Source organism: Oncorhynchus tshawytscha, linkage group LG04, assembly GCF_018296145.1.
Source record: "Oncorhynchus tshawytscha isolate Ot180627B linkage group LG04, Otsh_v2.0, whole genome shotgun sequence".
NCBI lineage: Eukaryota > Metazoa > Chordata > Actinopteri > Salmoniformes > Salmonidae > Oncorhynchus > Oncorhynchus tshawytscha.
The window spans coordinates 42,745,571-42,768,924 of record NC_056432.1 but is presented as its reverse complement, the minus strand read 5'-3'; the positions used below and the strand labels follow the sequence as shown (position 1 = coordinate 42,768,924).

Below are 23,354 nucleotides of genomic sequence, written 5' to 3'. Positions count from 1 at the left end.
TTCACCTGGATTTACCTGGTCAGCCTATGCCAAAACTAGGCTGCACTTTGAGGGCTCCCGAGTGGAGCAGCGGTCTAAGGCATTGCATCTCAGTGCTAGAGGTGTCACTACAAACCCTGGTTCAATCATTGACTGTATCACAACTGGCTGTGAGTTAGGGGAGGGTTTGCTGCTTAACCAATGGCTGTGCTACGTGGGGCTATGGTGGCAGTTCAGGAGATGAGTAACTAGCTAGCAAACGTAGTTAAACAACAATACAAAAGACAATATCAGAATGTAATGTACCTAGTTGGCTGTAGAATCGCCAGAAGCAAACTGCACGATCAATTTAGGAGTCTACAAACTCACCATATTGAACTTGCAGATACATGTGATTAGGTACTATCAAGGAAAAAAATATACACTGACTTTGAGAAGGGATTGCGTGATTAGCAACCGTGTTACGCAGCATGACAACGTGACCGCGATTGGTTGATAGTCTGCTTGTGGGACGTTATACGTTCCTTCGTTCATTGTATTCCTATCTACTTTCTATAATATCTCTAGCAAATGCAACATGCAATGCGCGCTAGCTTAAAGATGCAGACAAATAGAAAATGTGATAGATCCTCTGTTAAATTACACATTTCTCGAGGTAGGAATATCGAAAAAATATGATCAATGGCTCATTCGAGAAAATAAATCCTCCCGAGTTATGACATCGGCCAATATTGAAATCAGACATGTATGATAGATGTTTTTCGCAGTCTAAACGTCTGTAATCCTATCAACTTCTAGTGTACAGTCGTGGCCAAAAGTATGAATTTTCAGAAGTCTGCTGCCTCAGTTTGTATGATGGCAATTTGCATATACTCCAGAATGTTATGAAGGGTGATCAGATGAATTGGAATTAATTGCAAAGTCCCTCTTTGCCATGCAAATGAACTGAATCCCCCAAAAACATTTCCACTGCATTTCAGCCCTGCCACAAAAGGACCAGCTGACATCATGTCAGTGATTCTCTTGTTAACACAGGTGTGAGTGATGAAGACAAGGCTGGAGATCACTCTGTCACAAAACATAGAATGCCCACCCCAACTCACGCCCTGACCAAACCAAATAGAGACATGAAAAAGGAACTAAGGTCAGGACGTGACAGCTCCCAAGAAATTCCAGCAAGCGCCAGGACCATCTCCTAAAGTTGATTCAGCTGCGGGATTGGGGCACCACCAGTACAGAGCTTGCTCAGGAATGGCAGCAGGCAGGTGTGAGTGCATCTGCACACACAGTGAGGCGAAGACTTTTGAAGGATGGCCTGCCTGGTGTCAAGAAGGGCAGCAAAGAAACCACTTCTCTACAGGAAAAACATCAGAGACAGACTGATATTCTGCAAAAGGTACAGGGATTGGACTGCTGAGGACTGGGGTAAAGTCATTTTCTCTGATGAATCCCCTTTCCAATTGTTTGGGGCATCTGGAAAAAAGCTTGTCCGGAGAAGACAAGGTGAGCGCTACCATCAGTCATGTGTCATGCCAACAGTAAAGCATCCTGAGACCATTCATGTGTGGGGTTGCTTCTCAGCCAAGGGAGTGGGCTCACTCACAATTTTTGCCTTAGAAGACAGCCATGAATAAAGAATGGTACCAACACATCCTCCGAGAGCAACTTCTCCCAACCATCCAGGAACAGTTTGGTGATGAACTTTTTCAGCATGATGGAGCACCTTGCCACAAGGAAAAAGTGATAACTACTTGGCTTGGGGAACAAAACATCGATATTTTGGGTCCATGGCCAGGATACTCCCCAGACCTTAATCCCATTGAGAACTTGTGGTCAATCCTCAAGAGGCGGGTGGACAAACAAAACCCCACAAATTCCGACAAACTCCAATCATTGATTATGCAAGAATGGGCTACCATCAGTCAGGATGTGGCCCAGAAGTTAATTGACAGCATGCCAGGGCGAATTGCAGGTCTTGAAAAAGAGGGTCAAGACTGCAAATGTTGACTCTTTGCATCAACTTCATGTAATTGTCAATAAAAGCCTTTGACACTTATGAAATGCTTGTAATTATACTTCAATATTCCATAGTAACATCTGACAAAAATATCTAAAGACACTGAAGCAGCAAACTTTGTGGAAATTAACATTTGTGTCATTCTCAAAACTTTTGTCCACGACTGTAGTGAGAGTGACTTTATCACGGTGCTCTGTAATACCGGTGGGATTTCTGCCTGATTGAATGTCAATAACTCAGGTACACATGAAAACATGAAATGATCCAAGGAATCGATAGAACGCGAAAGGTAGGCCTAGCTTTTGAAAGTACCATGCTCAGATTCCTAATGACATCTCAGGTTATAATTATTTGCCAACTGGGACAGTTTCCTTACAAAGAAGACACACTGATTTGGCATTGGATAAATAATGATAAGATGAACACATAGGCCTATCACTCTGTCCATTAGTCTGTAATTTCGGTAATTTTTGTGGTATTAAAAAAATGTTCTGCTAATGTGTAAAATGACGTAGAATTGCATGAAATGTTTATAAATGTCAATCATAAAATGCTTTAACTATAAAGGAGATTTTTCCATCCCTACTCTTGGCCACGGTGGTTTGCAAACCCACAACCTTCTGGCCGGCAGCTCTGAGCGCTATCAAAATTCCTGATTTGCTATGTAATGCTGACTGGATTAAGAACCGTTTTTAAAACTGCATATCTAAGTCTCTGGTCTGTCCAAGAAGTGAGGGTAAACGGTAGACATGTTCTCTGCTATTCACTTTATTTTAATTATTATTTTGGGTATAGGGGAGGGTCAATTGTTTTGTTTTTTCACGCGTTCAGGGAGGGTTTAGGTCAAATATATTTTGCTGAAGGGAGGTCCATTCATTTTAATTTCAGAGAGGTCAAATTTTCTCTGTGTTAACGTTCACTCCCTAATAACTATTAAGCACAAATCAAAGCTAAACTGCTTCTCAAACAGGAAGAATGTGGAAGGAAATAAAACAAAGAGGATTATTGATTGTAAATCACTATGTCAAGTGTTTTGTTTGTGCTTTTGAAGAATGAATAGGCTGGAAGATAATAAGCATTGGTTGTTATGGTCTGCTAGAACATGGTTTTATGAATGATGTTCCTTCACATCAGTGCAATCAAAGCATACAGTAGATATAACAGGATTTGATGTCATTTTATCTGTAGCCAATCTTGAGCCTTCTTGGATGGGCACTTCTAATGTAAATCTTGAATTTTTGAGCTATCTCTGTAAATGTTGAAGTGACGTAGTGTCCCCATGAGTGACAGAACACTGAGCCAATTAATTTACCTTTATTTAACTAGGCAAGTCAGTTAAGAACAAATTCTTATTTTCAATGACAGCCTAGGAACAGTGGGTTAACTGCCTGTTCAGGGGCAGAACAACAGATTTGTACCTTGTCAGCTCGGGGATTTGAACATGAAACCTTTCGGTTACTAGTCCAACACTCTAGCCACTAGGCTACCCTGCCGCCCAATCATGGTGCAACTAGAAAGCATTACCAACCCCTACACTGTATTTTCCGCTGGCTGCCCCACCACCACAGAAATCACTGAGCTAGGCTGAAACACCTGCATTTTGGAGCTGCATTACTCAAGAAAGCAAGAGATCTTTGTATATGTATATGTATATGTGTATGTATATATGTATATATGTATATGTGACATGTATAAATGCCAAAATAACATTTGGCTAAACAGGTGTGGCTCAAAAGAGGTGGGGCTCTGCCTGTGATCCCTTATTGATGTCACTTGTTAAATCCACTTCACAGTCAGTGAAGATGAAGGGGAGGAGACAGGTTTAAAAAATGATTTTTAAGCCCTATGACAATTTAGACATGGATTGTGTGTGTTCCATTCAGAGGGTGAATGGGCAAAACAAAATATTTAAGGGCATTTGAATGGTAGTAGGTGCCAGGAGCACCGTTTTGTGTCAAGAACTGCAACGCTGCTGGGTTGTTTCGTGCTGGGTAGTTTCCCGTGTGTATCAAGAATTGTCCACCACCCAAAGGACTTTCAGCCATCTTAACACAACTGTGGGAAGGATTTCAGTCAGTATGGGCCAGCATCTTTGTGGAACGCTTTCAGCACATGGTAGAGTCCATGCCCCGACAAATTGAGGCTATTCCGAGGACAAAAGGGAAGGTGCAACTCAATATTAGGAAGGTGCATCTAATGTTTGGTATACTCAGTGTATATCTACAAGTACAACCTCTCTTCTCTGTGGGTTCAGGTGGGCGACCAGCTGCTGGAGGTGAATGGGCGGAGCTTCGTGGCCATCCCCCATGATGAGGCGGTGAGGATCCTGAAGACGTGTCGCCACCTTCTGGTTAGGGTGAGAGACATTGGCCGCCTGCCCCATGCCCGCACCGTGGTGGACCAGACCAAATGGATCAGCAGCCCTAGCCCCCCCAGCCCACCGCCCATAGCAGAGAGCACCGCCAGCCCAGCTACTACACGGTGATTTAGCACAAACAGGCACAACATTGTCAAAAGGGCAATCTCTTTGTGAATTCAATGGGTGTATCCCAAATGGCACCCCAATTCCCAATCGAGTACTCTACTTTTGACCAGAACCCTATGGGCCATTTGAGATGCTTCCTATGGGAGTTCTATGACATTTTTGTTTTTAGCGAAAAAGTCATGTTGAAGGTCACAGTTCTAACTGCAACTAGTGAGTGTAAGCTCTTTTCTCTGTTTATTTTAAATTCCCTTTAAACCAAACATTCTTGGAATGTACAATGGTAGACTCCAACATTCTCTTAAGAGGGATGTAGTATGTTTCATGCTTCAAACATTGAATGATATTTGCATTCAGTCAGTAATTTCTTATTTGAGCAGAAAGAATGTCTAGGGCATTGATGGAAAAATACTTTGTCTGCATGGCACCCTATTCCCTATTTAGTGCACTACCAGTACACTATATAGGGAATAGGATTCCATTTGGGATGCAGTCATTCTGTTGGGTGAAATCAATTATATACAACCGGTTGACATTAAGATTAGCAACATCATTTAATAGTTTTTTTCTTTATAAGACAGCCCCCATTGAAGAATTTCATCTAATTATCACGTAGCAAGGTAGCAGAATGAAATTACCATTCAGTCTCTGACCAATGTATTTATTTATCCTACCACTGTCAGTGGCAGGGCTTTTGTCATGCGAGTGATTGAGTGAGTAATGTGAGGCAGAATACATCCACTTCATTGTTGGGTTTGACTGTGACGTGTGATATGGTGCTCAGTCCCACAGCGAGCTGCCTGTCTCTCCCTCCTTTCCTCAGCTCTCTGTCACCAGCTCTAATGGAGGCAGGCTGTTTGAGAACCCTAGGAAGTATGCATTTCCCCTCAGCTCCTTTAGAAATCAAGCAAGGTGGCTTTTAGTCCTTCACTTCCATATATTTGGCATCTCATTATTAGTGATATCCTCCTTCCAGCACTTTCTGTTTAATTACTAACCAAAGAGCCTACTCGGTCTTATGGCACAATTCAATCAAACCGCATTGCGTCAGCTGCTTAGCCTGGTGGAACCAGGCTAATCTGGCAATAACTCACATGCTGTTTCACTTTACGTATCCGTGATACGAAACGTGAGTGCAGCAGCCAATTTGCTTGACCAGGCCAGTAGCTTCTTTTCCCATGGGCGAATGACACCAGCGATTATTTCCAGAGTAAGAAGTGTGTGTTTGCGAGGGCAGTAGTTAGTCAACAAAGAAACTGCATAGCCTACACATTGCTGTGGTGGGTTCGAGTGCACTAAGTTCTGCTTCAGTGTAGTGTGTGTTATTGGCTGAACCTTGAGCGGCAGCTGTCTGAATGTCTGCTCTGCTCTCTCCTGAATACTGTCCTTGACTGTTGTAATGACATTCACTGTTCAAGGTTATCAGGAAAACCTATGGCACTTTAGTGTGGGTGTATACTTGTATGTGCAGTGGCGATTTTAGCATGGAAATATTGGTGGGGGCCAAAAAATTTTTGGCTTAAGTTGCATGCCAGCTAAGCCACAACACTAAACAATACATTAGTTGCACTATAACGGTGACAAACGTTGCCCACAAACTGTTAGGGCCTACATAAAGCTGTCCCAACAGAGCTTTCTTTTCAGCACCATGGAATGAATCCTTACCACTGCTACACCTGGCTATTAGTGAAGCCTTGTCTGGCAGCAAAACAGTTAATTCAGGCTCATTTACTACCTTTAAAAAAAAAACATGGCTGACTTGCTTAATCACATGTGGTTTCTACTGACAATTGAGATGTACAAACTATGGCATAAGGGGACGACGAGCGGACAGGAGGCAATCCGTAATTTTGATTAAGACATTAATGAGCGAGCTAGGACGGACGTAGTCAGTATAACTATTTGTTGAGCACTTTTGAAATGTACAAAGACAGAATTCAGAACATAGGCCGTTGTTATAGTATTCTCTCTGTACACCAAGTCAGAAACGTAGGATTAATAAAGGGGGCATATAAGCAGACAGTGAAAGCTCTTACAATATTCGATGATGACATTTATCTAAAACAGGCTATACGCTACATATGCACCACCAACAGCAAACAGCTTACTTAACAACATACATTTAGTATTACTTTTTTAGCTACAGTATACATATCTCCCTGGCATATTACATAATTTATGCAGCAGCATACAAGACATTTTTGAACTTGTTGTGTTGTGTTCACTTCAACAAGAAGGTGGCGCGGCAGTCATCAAAGTCTGGCATTCTCTGGATTTATGGTGCTTTCAAGACAACTGAGAAAAAAACAAGGTTGAATCATGATGTCAGTGAGCTCTAATCATGATGTCAGTGAGCTCTAGAAAAAGGCCAGAGTTCCTGACTTGGAATTCTGAATTGGATGACCAGTCAAAACATATTTTCCCAATCGGAGCTTGTTTTTTTCTCAGAGTTCCCAGTTATCTTGAACTCACTGAAGTCTGAGATTTTCCAGTTCCGAGTTTCCAAGTCAGGAACTCGGGCCTCTTTCTAGAAGTCATGCTCGATTGACAGCATGGCCAATGTTTAAGATTTAGACCCTTAACCCCAGACATGGACCACATACCCACTCCACTGAATAGCAGACTAGTGATTGCTTTGCAATGCTTGCAGGTAGCCACTGATTCCTTCCAAACCACTCATTGTTGAATTTCCAACTTGTTGTGTAATGTTTATGTCCAATGGCCGATGAGCAACATTACATTTTATCTATATTTTCTCTTGATAATTTCTCTTCATATAACACCTTCCCAATAAATCCATTATTATTATCCATCATTATTTTAGACAGGTCTGAAGAAGCATGATATGAATACAATGTAGTCTATGTCAGAGGAAAATAATATCATACTCTGGGTTGTCCTTATGTTAGGTCCTGATGTGGCAATGCCAAATGGCTGTGGGCTAATTCTAAGATTTGCTTAGAAATCTGTGGCATTATTTTATATTATTTTATAGGATGAAGAGTGCAATTGAATCATTTTCTCCAAATGATTTGATGGAGTGTGCACATGCGACTATGCTGTGTTGAGTAGTTAACAAAGAATTATAAACTCCTATCCTTAATTTAGAGTTATTAATGTAACTTTAGTTGTTCCACAAACGTTGGGCTATATGTTTTTGTTTTTAATACAATTGTAAGGCTGCATGATGAGACTAATAATGATGATTTGAAAAAAGTTGCTTGAAAAGGCACGAGCTCTGCTTTGTTTTTTGCTCAGGCTGTACACACTTCAATCGTCTCTCATTCCCAATTTGACAAGCACTTAATAATGCCTTGAATTTCACGGCGGCATCTCCTTTGTGGCCTTAATGCAACCTAAAAAGATCTGTGCCTTTTGTGGCCCAGAGTGCTGCGTTGTGCCCTTCTCCCTGATTGCTGTGCAATCGGAAGCGCCTCTCCCACTCACATGGCTCTCAATCACATGATCGGGTCTGTCTCACAGGCTACAGGTGAAGACAGACACATTGGGGACGCAACTGAGCATGTCCTTGTCCAATTCCGAGGTGCATATTAAAGATATTGGAAGAACTGCCCACATTTACTTTTTGTCAGGCAACGAGATGAGAAGGCCTAACGAACAGCAAAACCACTAGCCTATGTCAATCCACTATCCCCCATAGTACAAAAGTCGACCTATTCTATTGTGTGCAAGAAATAAATATTCCAAACATAGTCTGGGACAGTTGTGGGGTGCAATAGATCCCAAATTAATACGTGGCTGATGCAACAGATCAGAACGTTTAGCTTAAAATGTTGATAAACTATTAGGGTATTTCTTCACATTATAAGTGCAGCAATGCGCACATGGCAGTAGGCTATGAAAACACCACTATCAAAAATGACCGTGAATGCAATTATGCATGTAATGCATTTATTATTAAGGCACATTTTTATGGTGAAAACTATCTTCCCCACACTTGAAACTCACGCCCTGCTTATGTATGCCAGTTACGCTCTGAACCCCTTGTAAAGCAGATTAATGTGCTTAATTTTAAGAAGCCACTTTAGTAGTGATTACAAACCTTATCAAAATATATAGGCCTATGGGCTACATGAGGTGTGCGACCATGATTAGAGAAATTAGCAGGAAACAATTACATATCATCTACAGTTGAAGTCGGAAGTTTAAATACACCTTAGCCAAATACATTTCATCTCAGTTTTTCACAATTCCCTGCCTTAAGTCAGTTAGGATCACCACTTTATTTTAAGAATGTGACATGTCAGAATAATAGTTGAGAGAATGATTTATTTCAGCTTTTATTTCTTTTATCACATTCCCAGTGGGTCAGAAGATTACATACACTCAATTCGTATTTGGTAGCATTGCCTTTAAATTGTTTAACTTGGGTCAAACGTTTTGGGTAGCCTTCCAAAAGCTTCCCACAAGTTGGGAGAATTTTGGCCCATTCCTCCTGACAGAGCTTGTGTAACGGAGTCAGGTTTGTAGGCCTCCTTGCTCGCACACACTTTTTCAGTTCTGCCCACAAATTTTCTATAGGATTGAGGTCAGGGCTTTGTGATGGTCACTCCAATACCTTGACTTTGTTGCCCTTAAGCCATTTTTCCACAACTTTGGAAGTATGCTTGGGGTCATTATCCATTTGGAAGAGCCATTTGCGACCAAGCTTCAACTTCCTAACTGATATCTTGATGTTGCTTCAATATATCCACATAATTTTACTTTCTCACGATGCCATCTATTTTGTGAAGTGCACCAGTCCCTCCTGCAGCAAAGCACCCCCACAACATGATGCCTCCACCCCCGTGCTTCACGGTTGGGATGGTGTTCTTAGGCTTGCAAGCCTCCTCCTTTTTCCTGTAAATATAACAATGGTCATTATGAACTAACAGTTCTATTATTGTTTCATCAGACCAGAGGACATTTCTCCAAAAAGTACGATCTTTGACCCCATGTGCAGTTGCAAATGGTAGTCTGGCTTTTTTATGCCAGTTTTGGAGCAGTGGCTTCTTCCTTTCAGGTTATGTCGATATAGGACTCTTTTTACTATGGATATAGATAATTTTGTACCTGTTTCATACAGCATGTTCACAAGGTCCTTTGCTGTTGTTCTGGGATTGATTTGCACTTTTTGCACCAAAGTACGTTCATCTCTAGGAGACAGAACCGCTCCTTCCGTACCGATCCTTCCTGAGCGGTATGACAGCTGCGTGTTCCCATGGTGTTTATTCTTGCGTACTATTGTTTGTACTGATAAATGTGGTACCTTCAGGTGTTTGGAAATTGCTCCCAAGGATGAACCAGACTTGTGGAGGTCTTGGCTGATTTCTTTTGATTTACCCATGATGTCAAGCAAAGAGGCACTGAGTTTAAAGGTGGGCCTTAAAATACATCCACAGGTACACCTCCAATTGACTCAAATGATGTCAATTAGCATATTAGCTTCTAAACACATTACATAATTTTCTGGAATTTTCCAAGCTGTTTAAAGGCACAGTCAATTTAGCGTATGTAAACTTCTGACCCACAGGAATTGTGATACAATGAATTATAAGTGAAATAATCTGTCTGTCAACAATTGTTGGAAAAATTACGTGTCATGCACAAAGTAGATGTCCTAACCCGACTTGCCAAAACTATAGTTTGTTAACAAGAAATGTGTGGAGTGGTTGTAAAATGAGTTTTAATGACTCCAACCTAAGTGTATGTAAACTTCTGACTTCAACTGTATGCACTTAAATAGCGAATGGAAGATGATTTTCATGTGGTTCATTTTCATGCCAGCCAGGAAGGCTATACTCCTGTTTTAAAGATAAACAATGTGCTTAATATTATTAAAGTTGAGAAGTAAATATAATAGGCCTACTCTATAGAAAGCCGATGGGATCCTCCACTTTTTAGTAGAGGCCATCACTCGGTTTTCTCGCACAATTGCATAGCCTATAGAAATGTTGCGCAACATTTGCTCATGGGCTCTCATGACGTGTTTGATTAGATTTTCGATTATATTTACATTGATGTCAGAGTGACTAGAGGGACAATAGAGTGCTGAGTAACAGGCAGTTAGCTAGTTTGGTAGGCTACTAATAACCATCAGCATCAGAGCTTGGAGAAGCCTATTTACCGGAATTTGACTGCCTTTGTGACTCGTGATCACCAGTGTGGCGGTGATGCAGTCACCGCAACAGCCCTAGTCATTGTGCCATTGTGCCAAACCGCAACAAGGGGGAGTTAGAACGCTGATTATGCTTTCGTTCCGGTCCTCAGAATGGGAGAAATGAGCCCCTCCTCTCTTTCCCTCCCTCTACCTCCCTCCCAAACACAAGCCAGAACACACAACCAAGATGCATGTGTGTGAGGCTATTTCTCAACATGGAAGGGGCCCTCTGGTTAAATTCGATGGTAATGCTTCATTATTAATTTGCCCCCATTTATTTTCTCATTTGCAAATGGATTCACATGGCTGATCTGGAGCAGGCCAATAGGCTAAATAATTACTTCATGCTTTTTACAGAGATCATGGACCGCTCTTATTAGAAAATTATGTACAGCAGCACAGCTCCCTACATCTAACTCACTAGGGAAGTGGTCAGATGACGCAGATGCTCCGGGATTCTTCCGATGGCATTGAGGAGTACACCACACCAGTCACTGGCTTCATCAATAAATGCGTCGATGACGTCATCCCGACAGTGACCATACATACTGTGGCGTACATCAGGTCAGCCACCAGGGAGAGACTCGTCGAGGCCTGGTGACAGACGGAGTATACATCACCAGGCGATGGCTCCATCTGCTGGACGTGCCAGGTCTCGACAGCTTTCCGGCCGGGACTAAATGGGGCTGATTGGGAGCTGGTGAGGAATCAAGGGCTGATTGCTCACCAGCTGTGCACGGCCCTTAAAGCTGCCAGAAGGGCAGCACACAAGGGAGAGTGGGGGAAGAAAGGACTCTCATATAGTTGGGGACGGTTACAGAGGGAACAGGAGTGAGTGCAGTTGCGATCCCGACAGGATACAGCAAGACCCGGAGCCCAGAAGACGGTATCCCGGAGAGGGTCTCAAAGGGGAGACCTATCCTTTTCTTTTTTCTTTATTATTTAAATAAACACCCTTGAAACCGAGTTTATCCTACTCTGTCCGTGTCTGATCTGTGTAAACGTCTTGACCAAACCCCCTGGTCTACCAAAGTACATAACCCAATCAGAAGCCATGGATGAACAATCAAACAGGCAAAGTGACAATACAGGACAAAGATTGAATCAAACTACATCGGCTTCCGATGATCGTCGGATGTGGCAGGACTTGCAAACTATTTCCGTCTACAAAAAGAAGCACAGCTGCGAGCTGCCCAGTGACAAACCTACCAGATGAGCTAAATAACTTTTATGCTCGCTTCGAGGCAAGCAACACTGAAGCATGCATGAGAGCATCAGCTGTTCTGGACGACTGTGTGATCACGGTCCCCGAAGCCGATGTGAGTAAGATCTTTAAACAGGTCAACTTTCAGACAGATTACCAGGATGTGTACTTCGAGCATGGGCTGACCAACTGGCATGTATCTTCACTGACATTTTCAACGTGTCCCTGACCGAGTCTGTCATACCAACATGTTTCAAGCAGACCACCACAGTCCCTGTGCCCAAGAACACCAAGGTAACCTGCCTAAATGACTACCGACCGGTAGCACTCATGTCTGTAGCCATGAAGTGCTTTGAAAGGCTCACATCAACACCATTATCCCAGAAACCCTAGACCCACTCCAATTTGCATACCGCCCCTTTCCCACCGGGACAAACTGAACACCTACGTGAGAATGCTATTCATTGTCTACAGCTCAGCGTTCAACACCATAGTGTCCTTAAAGATCATCACTAAGCTAAGGACCCTGGGACTAAACACCTTCCTCTGCAACTGTAACGTCGGACTTCTTGACGGGCCGGCCCCAGGTGGTAAAGATCTGCCACGCTGATCCTCAACACGGGGGCCCCTCAGGGGTGTGTGCTCAGTCCCCTCCTGTACTCCCTGTTCACCCATGACTGCATGGCCAAGCACGACTCCAACACCATCATTACATTTGCAGAGGCCAGAACAGTGGTAGGCCTGATCACCTACAATGATGAGACAGCCTATAGGGAGGAGGTCAGAGACCTGACAGTGTGATGCCAGGATAACAACCTCTCCCTCAACATGATCAAGACAAAGGAGATGATTGTGGACTCCAGAAAAAGGAGGACCGAGCACAACCCCATTCTCATCTACAGGGCTGTAGTGGAGCAGGTTGAGAGCTTCAAGTTCCTTGGTGTCCACATCACCAACAAACTATCATGGTCCAAGCACACCAAGACAGTCGTAAAGAGGGTATGACAATGCCTATTCCCCCTCAGGAGACTGAAAAGATTTGGCATGGGTCCTCAGATCCTCAAAAAGTTATACAGCTGCATCATCGAGAGCATCCTGGTGGGTTGCATCACTGCCTGGTATAGCAACTGCTCGGCCTCCGACCACAAGGCACTACAGAGGGCAGTGCGTACGGCCCAGTACATCACTGGGGCCAAGCTTCCTGCCATCCAGGACCTCTATACCAGGCGGTGTCAAAAAATTGCTAAAGACTCCAGCCACTCTAGTCAGAGACTGTTCTCTCTGCTACCACACGTGCAAGCGGTACCAGAGCACCAAGTCTAGGTCCCCCCATTTTTACACTGCTGCTACTCTGTTTATTATCCATGCGTAGTCACTTTACCTCTACCTACATGTACCTCAATAACCTCAACTATCCGGTACCCCCACACATTGACTCTGTACCGCTACCCCCTGTATATAGCCTCGCTACTGTTACTTTATTGTTGCTCCTTAATTATTTTTAATTTTTCTTGTTTTTTTATATATATGTATTTTTTTTATTTTTTTTACTTCAGTTTATTTTAGTAAATATTTTCTTATCACTTTTTTTCTTAACTGCATTGTTGGTTAAGGGCTTGTAAGTAAGCATTTCACTGTAAGGTCTACAGTACCTGTTGTATTCGGTGCATGTGACAAAATAAAATTTGATTTGATTTGTAACAATGTAATTGACTGTTGTTTGTACAAAGTAGATTAGCTAGGTGTGCTAGATGTCAGCATTTAACCACCAGCTTTACTAAAATGTATCAACGGCGGATCACTCTGATATACACTGAGTGTACAAGACATTAAGAACACCTGCTCTTTCCATGACATAGACTGACCAGGTGAATCCAGGTGAAAGCTATGATCCCTTATTGATGTCACCTGTTAAATCTACTTCAATCTGTGTAGATGAAAGTGAGGATACAGGTTAAAGAATCATTTTTAAGCCTTGAGACATGGATTGTGTATGAGACATGGATTGTGTATGTGTGCCATTCAGATGGTGAACGGGTAAGACAAAAGATTTAAGTGCCTTTGGATGGGGTATGGTAGGTGCCAGGTGCACTGGTTTGAGTGTGTCAAGAACAGCAATGCTGCTGGGTTTTTCACACTCAACAGTTTCCCATGTATGTTGGGGAAAAAACGATCGGTAACTGTAATTTGTTATGTTACCAGAAAAAAATATTGTAATCAGATTACAGATACTTTAGAAAAACTTGATGACTGCATCGAGGATTACTTTTAAATTCAGAAAGGATGTTTCCGAAAAAAAAATCCTAGACACTTCTGTTTTATTCAATGATATTCATATTAGCATTGAAAAAAGGCTCACATTTAAGGTGGTTCCACATGAGTGAGTCTGACAACAAGTCAGAGACCAGTATTTGAACCCAATAATGGTTGAATTCAAGAAGTTTAAACTGCCTTTAAATCATTGTTTTTGAAACCAGTCGACAGCCTGTGAAAAATGCACTCTTGCAACATATGCATAGTGGGTATCCCAGCCAATGGAATAAAAGTGGGGCTTTTATTGCTCAATCTAATTCATGCTGATAAAAACAATGCTCGCACACTTTTGATAGACTTAAAGGTGCAATCTGTAGTTGCTACATCCATTTTTGGAGTTTCAATTATATATATTAATGAAAAGATATAATTTAATTGTATTATTCTATGTAGTAGAAAGTGATGGGTTAAAAAATGTAACATCCTTTAACATTGATTTTTGTGTTATTCTAATGCCTTTTAAAGGGAAAGTAATCTAAAAGTAACTGACTGTAATCAGATTACGTTACTGAGTTTGGGTAATCCAAAAGTTCAGTTACTGATTACAATTTTGGACAGGTAACTAGTACCTGTAACGGAATACATTTAGAAAGTAACCTACCCAACACAGGGAACAAGTATGGTCCACCACCCAAAGAACATCCAGCCAACGTCACACAACTGTAGGAAGCATTGGAGTCAACATTGGCCAGCATCCCTGTGGAATGCTTTCGACACCTTGTAGAGTCCATGCCCCAATGAATTGAGGTTCTTTTAAAAGTGTTTCCAATGTTTTGTACACTGTATAAGGATTATATATTGAACTAAAATATAACATGCAACAAATTCGAAGATTTTACTGAGTTATAGTTCATTTAAGGAATTCAGTCAATTGAAATAAATTAATTAGGCCCTAATCTATGGATTTCACATGACTGGGAGTACAGATATGCAACTGTTGGTCACAGATACCTTACAAAAATGGGCCTCACAGTGGGCCTCAGGATCTCATCATGGTATCTCTGTGCATTCAAATTTCCATTGATAAAATGCATTTGTGTTTGTTGTCCGCAGCTTATGCCTGCCCATATTATAACCCCACCGCCACCATGGGGAACTTTGTTCACAACGGTGACATCCGCAAACCTCTCGCCCACACAATGCCATACACGTTGTCAGCCAAATTCTCTAAAATAACGTTGGAGGTAGCTTATGGTAGAGTAGTGAACATTAAATTCTCTGGCAACAGTACTGGTGGACATTCCTGCCAATTGCATGCTGACTCAAAACTTGAGACATCTGTGACATTGTATTGTGTGACAGAACTACACATTTTAGAGTGGCCGTTTATTGTCCCAAGCACAAGGTACACCTGTGTAATAATCATACTGTTTAATCAGTTTCTTGATGTGCCACACCTGTCAGGTGGATGGATTATCTAGGCGAAGGAGAAATGCTCACCAACAGGGATGTAAACAAATTTGTGCACAAAATCTGAGAGAAATAATAGTTTTGTGCCTATGGAACATTTCTGGGATCTTTTATTTCAGCTCATGATACATGGCACCAACACTTTACATTTTGCGTTTATATTTTTGTTCAGTGTAATATTCCCCTGTCCTACCGTAATCAACACACACACATTTTACAGTAACAATAAAATAGAATATAACAGAATAAAATAGAAAGGATATTCCAGTACTCACGTGGGAAAAAGATTTTGGAAACAATTCTGAGAGTTATTTGCCAAAAATAGATTCATTAGAATCTCCTCAATCAAAATGTCTTGCCTGTATGGAATTCTGAAAGTGTATTTGAAAAGTGATTTGGTCTACGCACGCAACTTTTAATTGAGGAACCACTGTATGTAGAGAATAGTGTGCCAATTTGGGATGCATCTGTTGGCTTCCTTTTTTGCTGAGGCACAGGGAGCACTGCTGCCAGTTCTCTCCGGGCTGTTGTTGTTGTTTTCATGTCATATTACACATTTCAAAGTCATTTGTGCTTGGTTGTTATATGTGCTATTGTAAAATGGGTTTTCTGTCAGTGGTTCATAATGTGAGCATCTTTAATGTTCTACTGTTTTTTGCTGCAGGCCATCTTCAGCGCGGGCTACACCTGTATTAGGAAAGGTAAGTCAAATTCTACTACATACTTACAGTATATTCTCCTATACTACGTGATGCTACTATATCGTCATTGATAAATAAACGTATAATATCCGAGTTATTTTCCCTCCACATTAACCCCAAATGAATGACATCAGCAGTGAAGCACACACGGACATCGCATACACACATTTATAATAGGTCTCTTTAATTGAGGGGTCACCAGATTTGGCCACACTTAAGGCCTTTTAGACTGACCGTTCACTATCTTCAGATTAAATCTTAATATTCTAGTACCCTTTGACCTCACAGACAGCTGAGCACATCATACATGAACTACACAGTATGTGTGTCCCAAATGGCTATTACTATATAGTGGGCTACCAGGGCTACCCGTGATGTTTTGTTAAAGTCCCATAACTTGAGTCACAGCTCTTCAGGGTCGGATACAATCTGCAATATAATTGAACTAGCCGCAAAGTGCCTCTGGGCCCTGGTCAAAAGTATAGGGTCCCATTTGGGATGCATACTAAATCTTACAGTACCATTAAGGTACAAATCTATAGCTCAAAGTGGGAGTACTTAAAGTAAGACCAGGGCTAAGACCAAGACCATGTCCCAAAATGGCACCCTATTCCCTATATAGTGTACTAGATCCCTATGGGCTCTGGTCCAACGTAGTGGTCTATGTAGGGAATAGGTTGCTATATGGGATGCAATTTAGTAGCAAATGCAGAAAACATAGAAAACAGTAGGATTTACTGGAAGATAAGAAAGAGAGGCACTTTGCAGCTAGTTCGATTGGAAAATCAATACTGCAGATGGTATCTGACCATGAAGAGCAGTGACTCAAGTTATGGGACTTTAACAAACCATCACGGGTTAGGTACTGTATGTACATATTGTGTTTTACCGTTTTACAGTTAAGAGTAGCTCACCCCTGCTTTTCTCTTCTATCTCTCTTTCTCTCTCTCACTCTCTCTTTCTCTCGCTCGCTCGCTCGCTCTCTTGTTCTTGCTCTCTCTCTCTTTCTCTCTCTATTTCCTAGCAAGAGAGGCACTGAAGTGAAGATGAAATTCAACAACTCTCCATGTTCAGGCCTTCTTCACAGGCCAAAACGTGGTGGTTTTAACAATAAAGAAGCATTTTTATCCACTGTCCTCCCAAGAGTTGCTGAATTTCATCCTCACTTCATTCCTAACATCCATGACCTCATCCTTAGTTGGACATTTTGATCGATCCTGTCAAGGGACAGTGACAGCCACCTGACAAGACGCCATCACCATGGCGACTCAAAGTCGGGTCTCGTCAATAAAAGAGAAACGCGAGGGAAGAGTCCTTCGTTAGTCATCTTTAATTAAAGGGGAACACTGAGCTAATCTCATGGAGGAAATGCTGTATTCCGTATTCAGCCATGATGCGTCACTGTTGTTGTCCCTAAAACCTCACGCTACTCGTGAGCATTCACTATCAATGCAATGCAACAGATGACGTAGAATTACAGTTTACAGCAGTATGACTATTAGGGCAAGCAGTGTGTTTATCAGCTGAGATATGTAGAGAGAGTTGATCCATTTCTTTGGAGACCCTGAGGTTCTCCTCATGTTCTCCAGTTTGGGAATAGTCTCTTCTCACAGCCACTGTATGAGTGTGCAGAGCGCCCTGAGTCTGGTGAGAGAAATATCAACTTGATGGTTGAGCAATTCTAGGATCTGAAGCTTTCATTTGTATGATGGTTTACCTTCTACTGCTGTGAGTAGAGTGATGTGTACCTGTGCACCAGTCAGGCTCTCCTGGGGAGGCTTGCAGAGTGGTCCCATGGTGGTGATGAGAGGCAGGATTCAATGACAGACAGCCTAGACACTCAATCATACACACGAGCATGCATACACGGATGCACGGTTGAGCAAACACGCATGTGTGCCACACACACCACACACACACTCAATCATCATAAACACGTTGAGACACAAAGGAGCGCAATGGTACCACAATAGTTTCACACACAATATAGACACGTGTCTGTGTGTGTGAGTGTGTGTGTGAGTGTGAGTGTGAGTGTGTGTGTGTGTGTGTGTGTATGTGTGTGTGATTTTCAGTGTCTAGGGTGAGTTCTGGCAGCCAGAGAGAGGTTAATGGCCCTGGAACCAATCTCACAGTCACACACACACACAGATACCATTCTCTCACAGTCAAAACAGCAGGAGAACACCTTATGGTGCCGCCTGCCTAGAAGTGAGGACTCATGACCAATATCAATGCTACCTAACTCACAACAACCAGCTTTAGAAAAACACATTCACTTGCTGTGAAATGATACAGGTACGCAAACAAAAGCTCTGTTTTTCCTCCTTCTAACCTAGACCAACACATTCAAATCTACCAGTTCCTCAATGTGTCATCTAACCTTGCGATGGTTGCAGCTTTGTTTCCAAAGAGGGGGATGTTTTTTATTTGGCTTGTTTCCTAAATTGCACCCTATTCCCTAAATAGTGCACTACCTTTGACCAGAGCCCATAGGACACATCCTCGTATCCCTAATGCATTCAGTCAGTCTGGCTTGCGGCTGTTAAAATGATACTCTGACCTGTATTAAATCAACATGCTCTCACCACCAATCTCCAATTACAAATCTCATTAGTTGCAGACCGCCAGAGGCACCCAGTTTGGACTCATTCCTGATGAATAGCTGTTTAATTTTAGCAAGGTCCTTTGATGTAGATCCAATTGTAAGCATTCTAAGCACATTTGTATGTTGGCTTTCTGTTCACAATGGAGCTCAATGGTGAGAGAGTGAGAGAAAGAAAGAGATAAACCGAGAGACAGACAGAGACCGAGGTGACTCGAAAGAGCTATACTGTGCTTGATCACACTTTCTGTGATTGATTATGCTGAAAGTGTTTTCTCCGCAGTTTTGCCTGTCCTTAGTCATGCTCTAATGTTCACATCATCAACTCTCCTTTACACCTTTGTAGACCTTCAACTGTATCTCAAACCCAGATACGTAACCATAAAAGTGACTGCTCTCCCATTGTATGGATTTCACTACAGAATATGGAAGCTCACGTAAACTCCACAGGGTTGTGTTACTTGGAATGCTACCGGGTTAAACCCTTGTAGGGTCACCTTGGGGAGAAATGAATGTCTTCATTGATTCCCAAATGGCACCCTGTTCTCTCTATTGTGCACTACTTTTGACCAGAGGCTCTGGCCAAAAGTAGCACACTACATAGGGAATAGGCTTCCATTTGGGAATTTCTCTGGTCTGAGCTAAGTATGGTGCTGGTGGAGAAGTGAGGGCAGCACAGCGCAGGACAGGAGCCCAGCGTGACTGACAAATTCCCTTAGTAATTAATAGGAACAAGAGTCAATGCTTTGCTCCTGACCTGCTAACTGTCTCTGTCATTTTTTCTCTTTACTCTCTGGGCCCTGCAACATATTCATCCCCTTGGTGCTCCTCTTGACAATCTGCTTCACATTCCCAGGCGTCTATAACCTCTAACATTTTGTGTCCTCAAAAAGGTGTGCTGCGGTATATCATCTGTCAAAACATAACCATCTGTGTTAGACGTCCTCTCCACATACACGCACAGCTCTTATCCAGGCACCCATTTTAGAATGAGTGGAACTGCATCGTTTTGAGTGCCATCGTTTAACCATGAATGGTATTTAAGATTCATCAATGGCTAGGTACTCAATATTCTATGTTCCGGTCTATTTAAAGCTGGAATGGTCATTTCAAGCTGCAGCTGAATAACAATGATACAGTTATTGGTCTCACCCTAACACTGATGACTTTGAAGTGGTTTCTATTGTTAGAGCTTGAGAAACGCTTGTTGGTGTGCTGTTGATGTGTGTGGGATGTCTGAGAGCAAAGGAGATATGCTGTACAGCAGACTCTGTACGCGCTCAGAAATAAAGGTTGAGATTTTTTCTTAAAGGGGTACAAACGCTTGTCACTGTAGCGGTACACTCTAAGGTATGTCCTTTGTACCTTTCGTTAACAATACTGTACCCTAACCAAACCCTTAATTCTAAGAGTGCACATTCATTCTTTCTCTCTCTCTTCTTCTGTCTTTCTCTTTCTCTCCCTCCCACTCTCTGCCTGTCTGTCTTTCTTTCTCTGGCTCTCTCTTTCTCTCTCTCTCTCCCTCCCTCTTGTTCTCTCTCTCTCTCTCACTCTCTCTCCTCTCCCTCCCTCGATACAGTCAGTGTGTCGAGGTGCGTGGCCCCCAGGTTCCCAGGTGTCTCTGGAGGAGCAGGCCTTTCTGCTGCTGACCGACCCAGAGAGGCAGACCATGGTTTACTACCTGCAGGAGTACCAGGAGGGACACATCGGTCTGGAACCCCTGGCTATGGCCCTGTTTGAACTCTTCAACACCCACGCCAAGGTACTGTAACGCCTGCTGAGACAGCACATCTGGGCTAGCATCCCAAATGGCACCCTATAGGTCACCCGAACTGTCCACCGTTCTTCCTCCTGTCCTCCCTCCAGTTCCCTTTGACAAAGGAGACGATGAAAACCTCGTGCTCGAAAGTAAAACGCTGTCCAATAAATTCCCATTGAGAGCATAATGCAGTGTGTGGAGTCCCCTGTTCACCTTTTATTGAACCCTTTCTGACGTCCGGCACCTGCTCTAAGTCAAATAAGGACTCTATATAGCCTATAGGGCCTCTGTATAACCTATAGGGACTCTATGTAACCGACAGGGCCTCTGTAACATCATAGGGCTTCCATGTAACTGTGATAGGGCATTTATGTAACTCTATTGGGCCTCTATGTAACTGTGATAGCGCATTTATGTAACTCTATTGGGCCTCTATGTAACTTGTTGACCGTTTCTCCTCTACAGTTATCCTTGCTGTCTGAGGTGCGTAGCCTGGTGGCTCCCCAGGACCTGGAGCTGTATGATGGTCTGGTGCTGCACCGTGAGAGGGAGGCCCTGAAGGCCTGGCATGGAGAAACAGGAACGTTGCATCCACACAGCCACTGTGTACACACAGAGCCCTCAGCCAGCCACAGCCACTCCAACCCCACCACTCTCTGCTCTGCCAAGGTAGTGGAAAGATTGCACCCTAAATGACACCCTACTCCTTATACAGTGGAGTACCTTTGACCAGAGCCCCATTAGCCCTGTGTGTGCACGTGTGCGTGCACGCCTTTTCAGTTCTATGGTGCGTGTGTGTTTGATTTCCTCCAGGCATCCTTTTAAAATATGTTCTGTCATCAATTGGATCTGGCACCAGTGTCAAATGAGAGAGAGCAGTGATTTCAGATGAGATTACTGAGCTGAAGTGCCAGTGTAGCATCGATGTTTCACTGAATCAGTACGGCCCTGATCAGTACAATGGGACCTCATTCTGCCAGGGCACAGTCACTCTACAAAACACTCTATAACCATCCAAATGAGACCCAGCCCCCCTGTAATAGAAATGGTTAAAACAGTGTTTGAATGCACAATGGCACCCTATTCCCTATTTAGTGTTCCTCTTTTGGCCAGACTCTGGCTCTGGTCAAAAGTAATGCACTATACAGAATAGGGTGCCATTTGCTCCAACAAAGCAGAGATTATTCAGCCGTGGACCGGGGGGATTTGAAACCATTGTGAGGAGAGATTATCTTTAAGATGACGGAAGTCGGAAGTTTACATACGCCTTAGCCAAATACATTTAAACTCAGTTTTTCAGAATTCCTGACATTTAATCCTAGTAACAATTCTTTGTATTAAGTCAGCTAGGATCACCACTTTATTTTAAGAATGTGAAATGTCAGAATAATAGTAGAGAGAATTATTTATTTCTGCTTTTATTTCTTTTTTCACATTCCCAGTGGGTCAGAAGATTACATACACTCAATTCGTATTTGGTAGCATTGCCTTTAAATTGTTTCATTTGGGTCAAATGTTTTGGGTAGCCTTCCACAAGCTTCCCACAATAAATTGGGTGAATTCTGGCCCTTTAACTTCCTGACGGATGTCTTGAGATGTTGCTCCAATATATCCACATCATTTCCCTTCCTCAAGATGCCATGTATTTTGTGAAGTGCACCAGTCCCTCCCGTAGCAAAGCACCCCCACAACATGATGCAAGCCTCCCCCTTTTTCCTCCAAACATAACGATGGTCATTATGGCCAAACAGTTCTATTTTTGATTCATCAGACCAGAGGACATTTCTCCAAAAAGTACGATATTTGTCCCCATGTGCAGTTGCAAACCGTAGTCTGGCTTTTTTATGCCGGTTTTGGAGCAGTGGCTTCTTCCTTGCTGAGCGGCCTTTCAGGTTATGTCGATATAGGACTCGTTTTCCTATGGATATAGATACTTTTGTACCTGTTTCCTCCAGCATCTTCACAAGGTCCTTTGCTGTTGTTCTGGGATTGATTTGCACTTTTCGCAACAAAGTACGTTCATCTCTAGGAGACAGAACTAGTCTTTTTCCTGAGTGGTATGACGGCTGCGTGGTCCCATGGTGTTTATACTTGCATACTATTGTTTGTACAGATGTATGTGGTACCTTCAGGCATTTGGAAATTGCTCCCAAGGATGAACCAGACTTGTGGAGGTCTTGGCTGATTTCTTTTGATTTTCCCATGATGTCAAGCAAAGAGGCAGTGAGTTTGAAGGTGGGCCTTAAAATACATCCACAGGTACACCTTCAATTGACTCAAATGATGTCAATTAGCCTATCAGAAGCTTCTAAAGCCATGACATAATTTTCTGGAATTTTTCAAGCTGTTTAAAGGCACAGTCAACTTAGTGTATGTATAATTCTGACCCACTGGAATTGTGATACGGTGAATTATAAGTGAAATAATCTGTCGGTAAACAATTGTTGGGAAAATTACTTGTGTCATGCACAAAGTAGATGTCCTAACCGACCTGCCAAAACTATAGTTTGTTAACAAGAAATGTGTGGAGTGGTTGAAAAACAAGTTTTAATGACTCCAACCAAAGTGTATGTAAACTTCCGACTTCAACTGTATATCTCTGTGTGCTCAGCAGTAGTTCATCTTAGTGTGTGTGTGTGTGTGTGTACGCGACTGTGTGTGTGTGTGCCACTGTGTGTGTGTGTGTGTGTGTGTGTGTACGCGACTGTGTGTGTGTGTGCCACT

General features: G+C 42.6%; 1 protein-coding gene across 3 annotated transcripts in view; it reads left to right on the top strand.

Annotated features, from left to right (window-relative positions):
* Positions 1-23,354, top strand: part of LOC112248839 (whirlin) — a 97,305-nt gene that overhangs the window by 61,896 nt on the left and 12,055 nt on the right. For all 3 annotated transcript variants that reach the window (XM_024418182.2, XM_042320752.1, XM_024418181.2), the window contains exons 4-7: positions 4,251-4,477; positions 16,230-16,266; positions 20,451-20,633; positions 21,096-21,299. In XM_024418182.2, the coding sequence (XP_024273950.1) occupies positions 4,251-4,477; positions 16,230-16,266; positions 20,451-20,633; positions 21,096-21,299 (651 nt within the window). The remainder of the gene's footprint in view (positions 1-4,250; positions 4,478-16,229; positions 16,267-20,450; positions 20,634-21,095; positions 21,300-23,354) is intronic.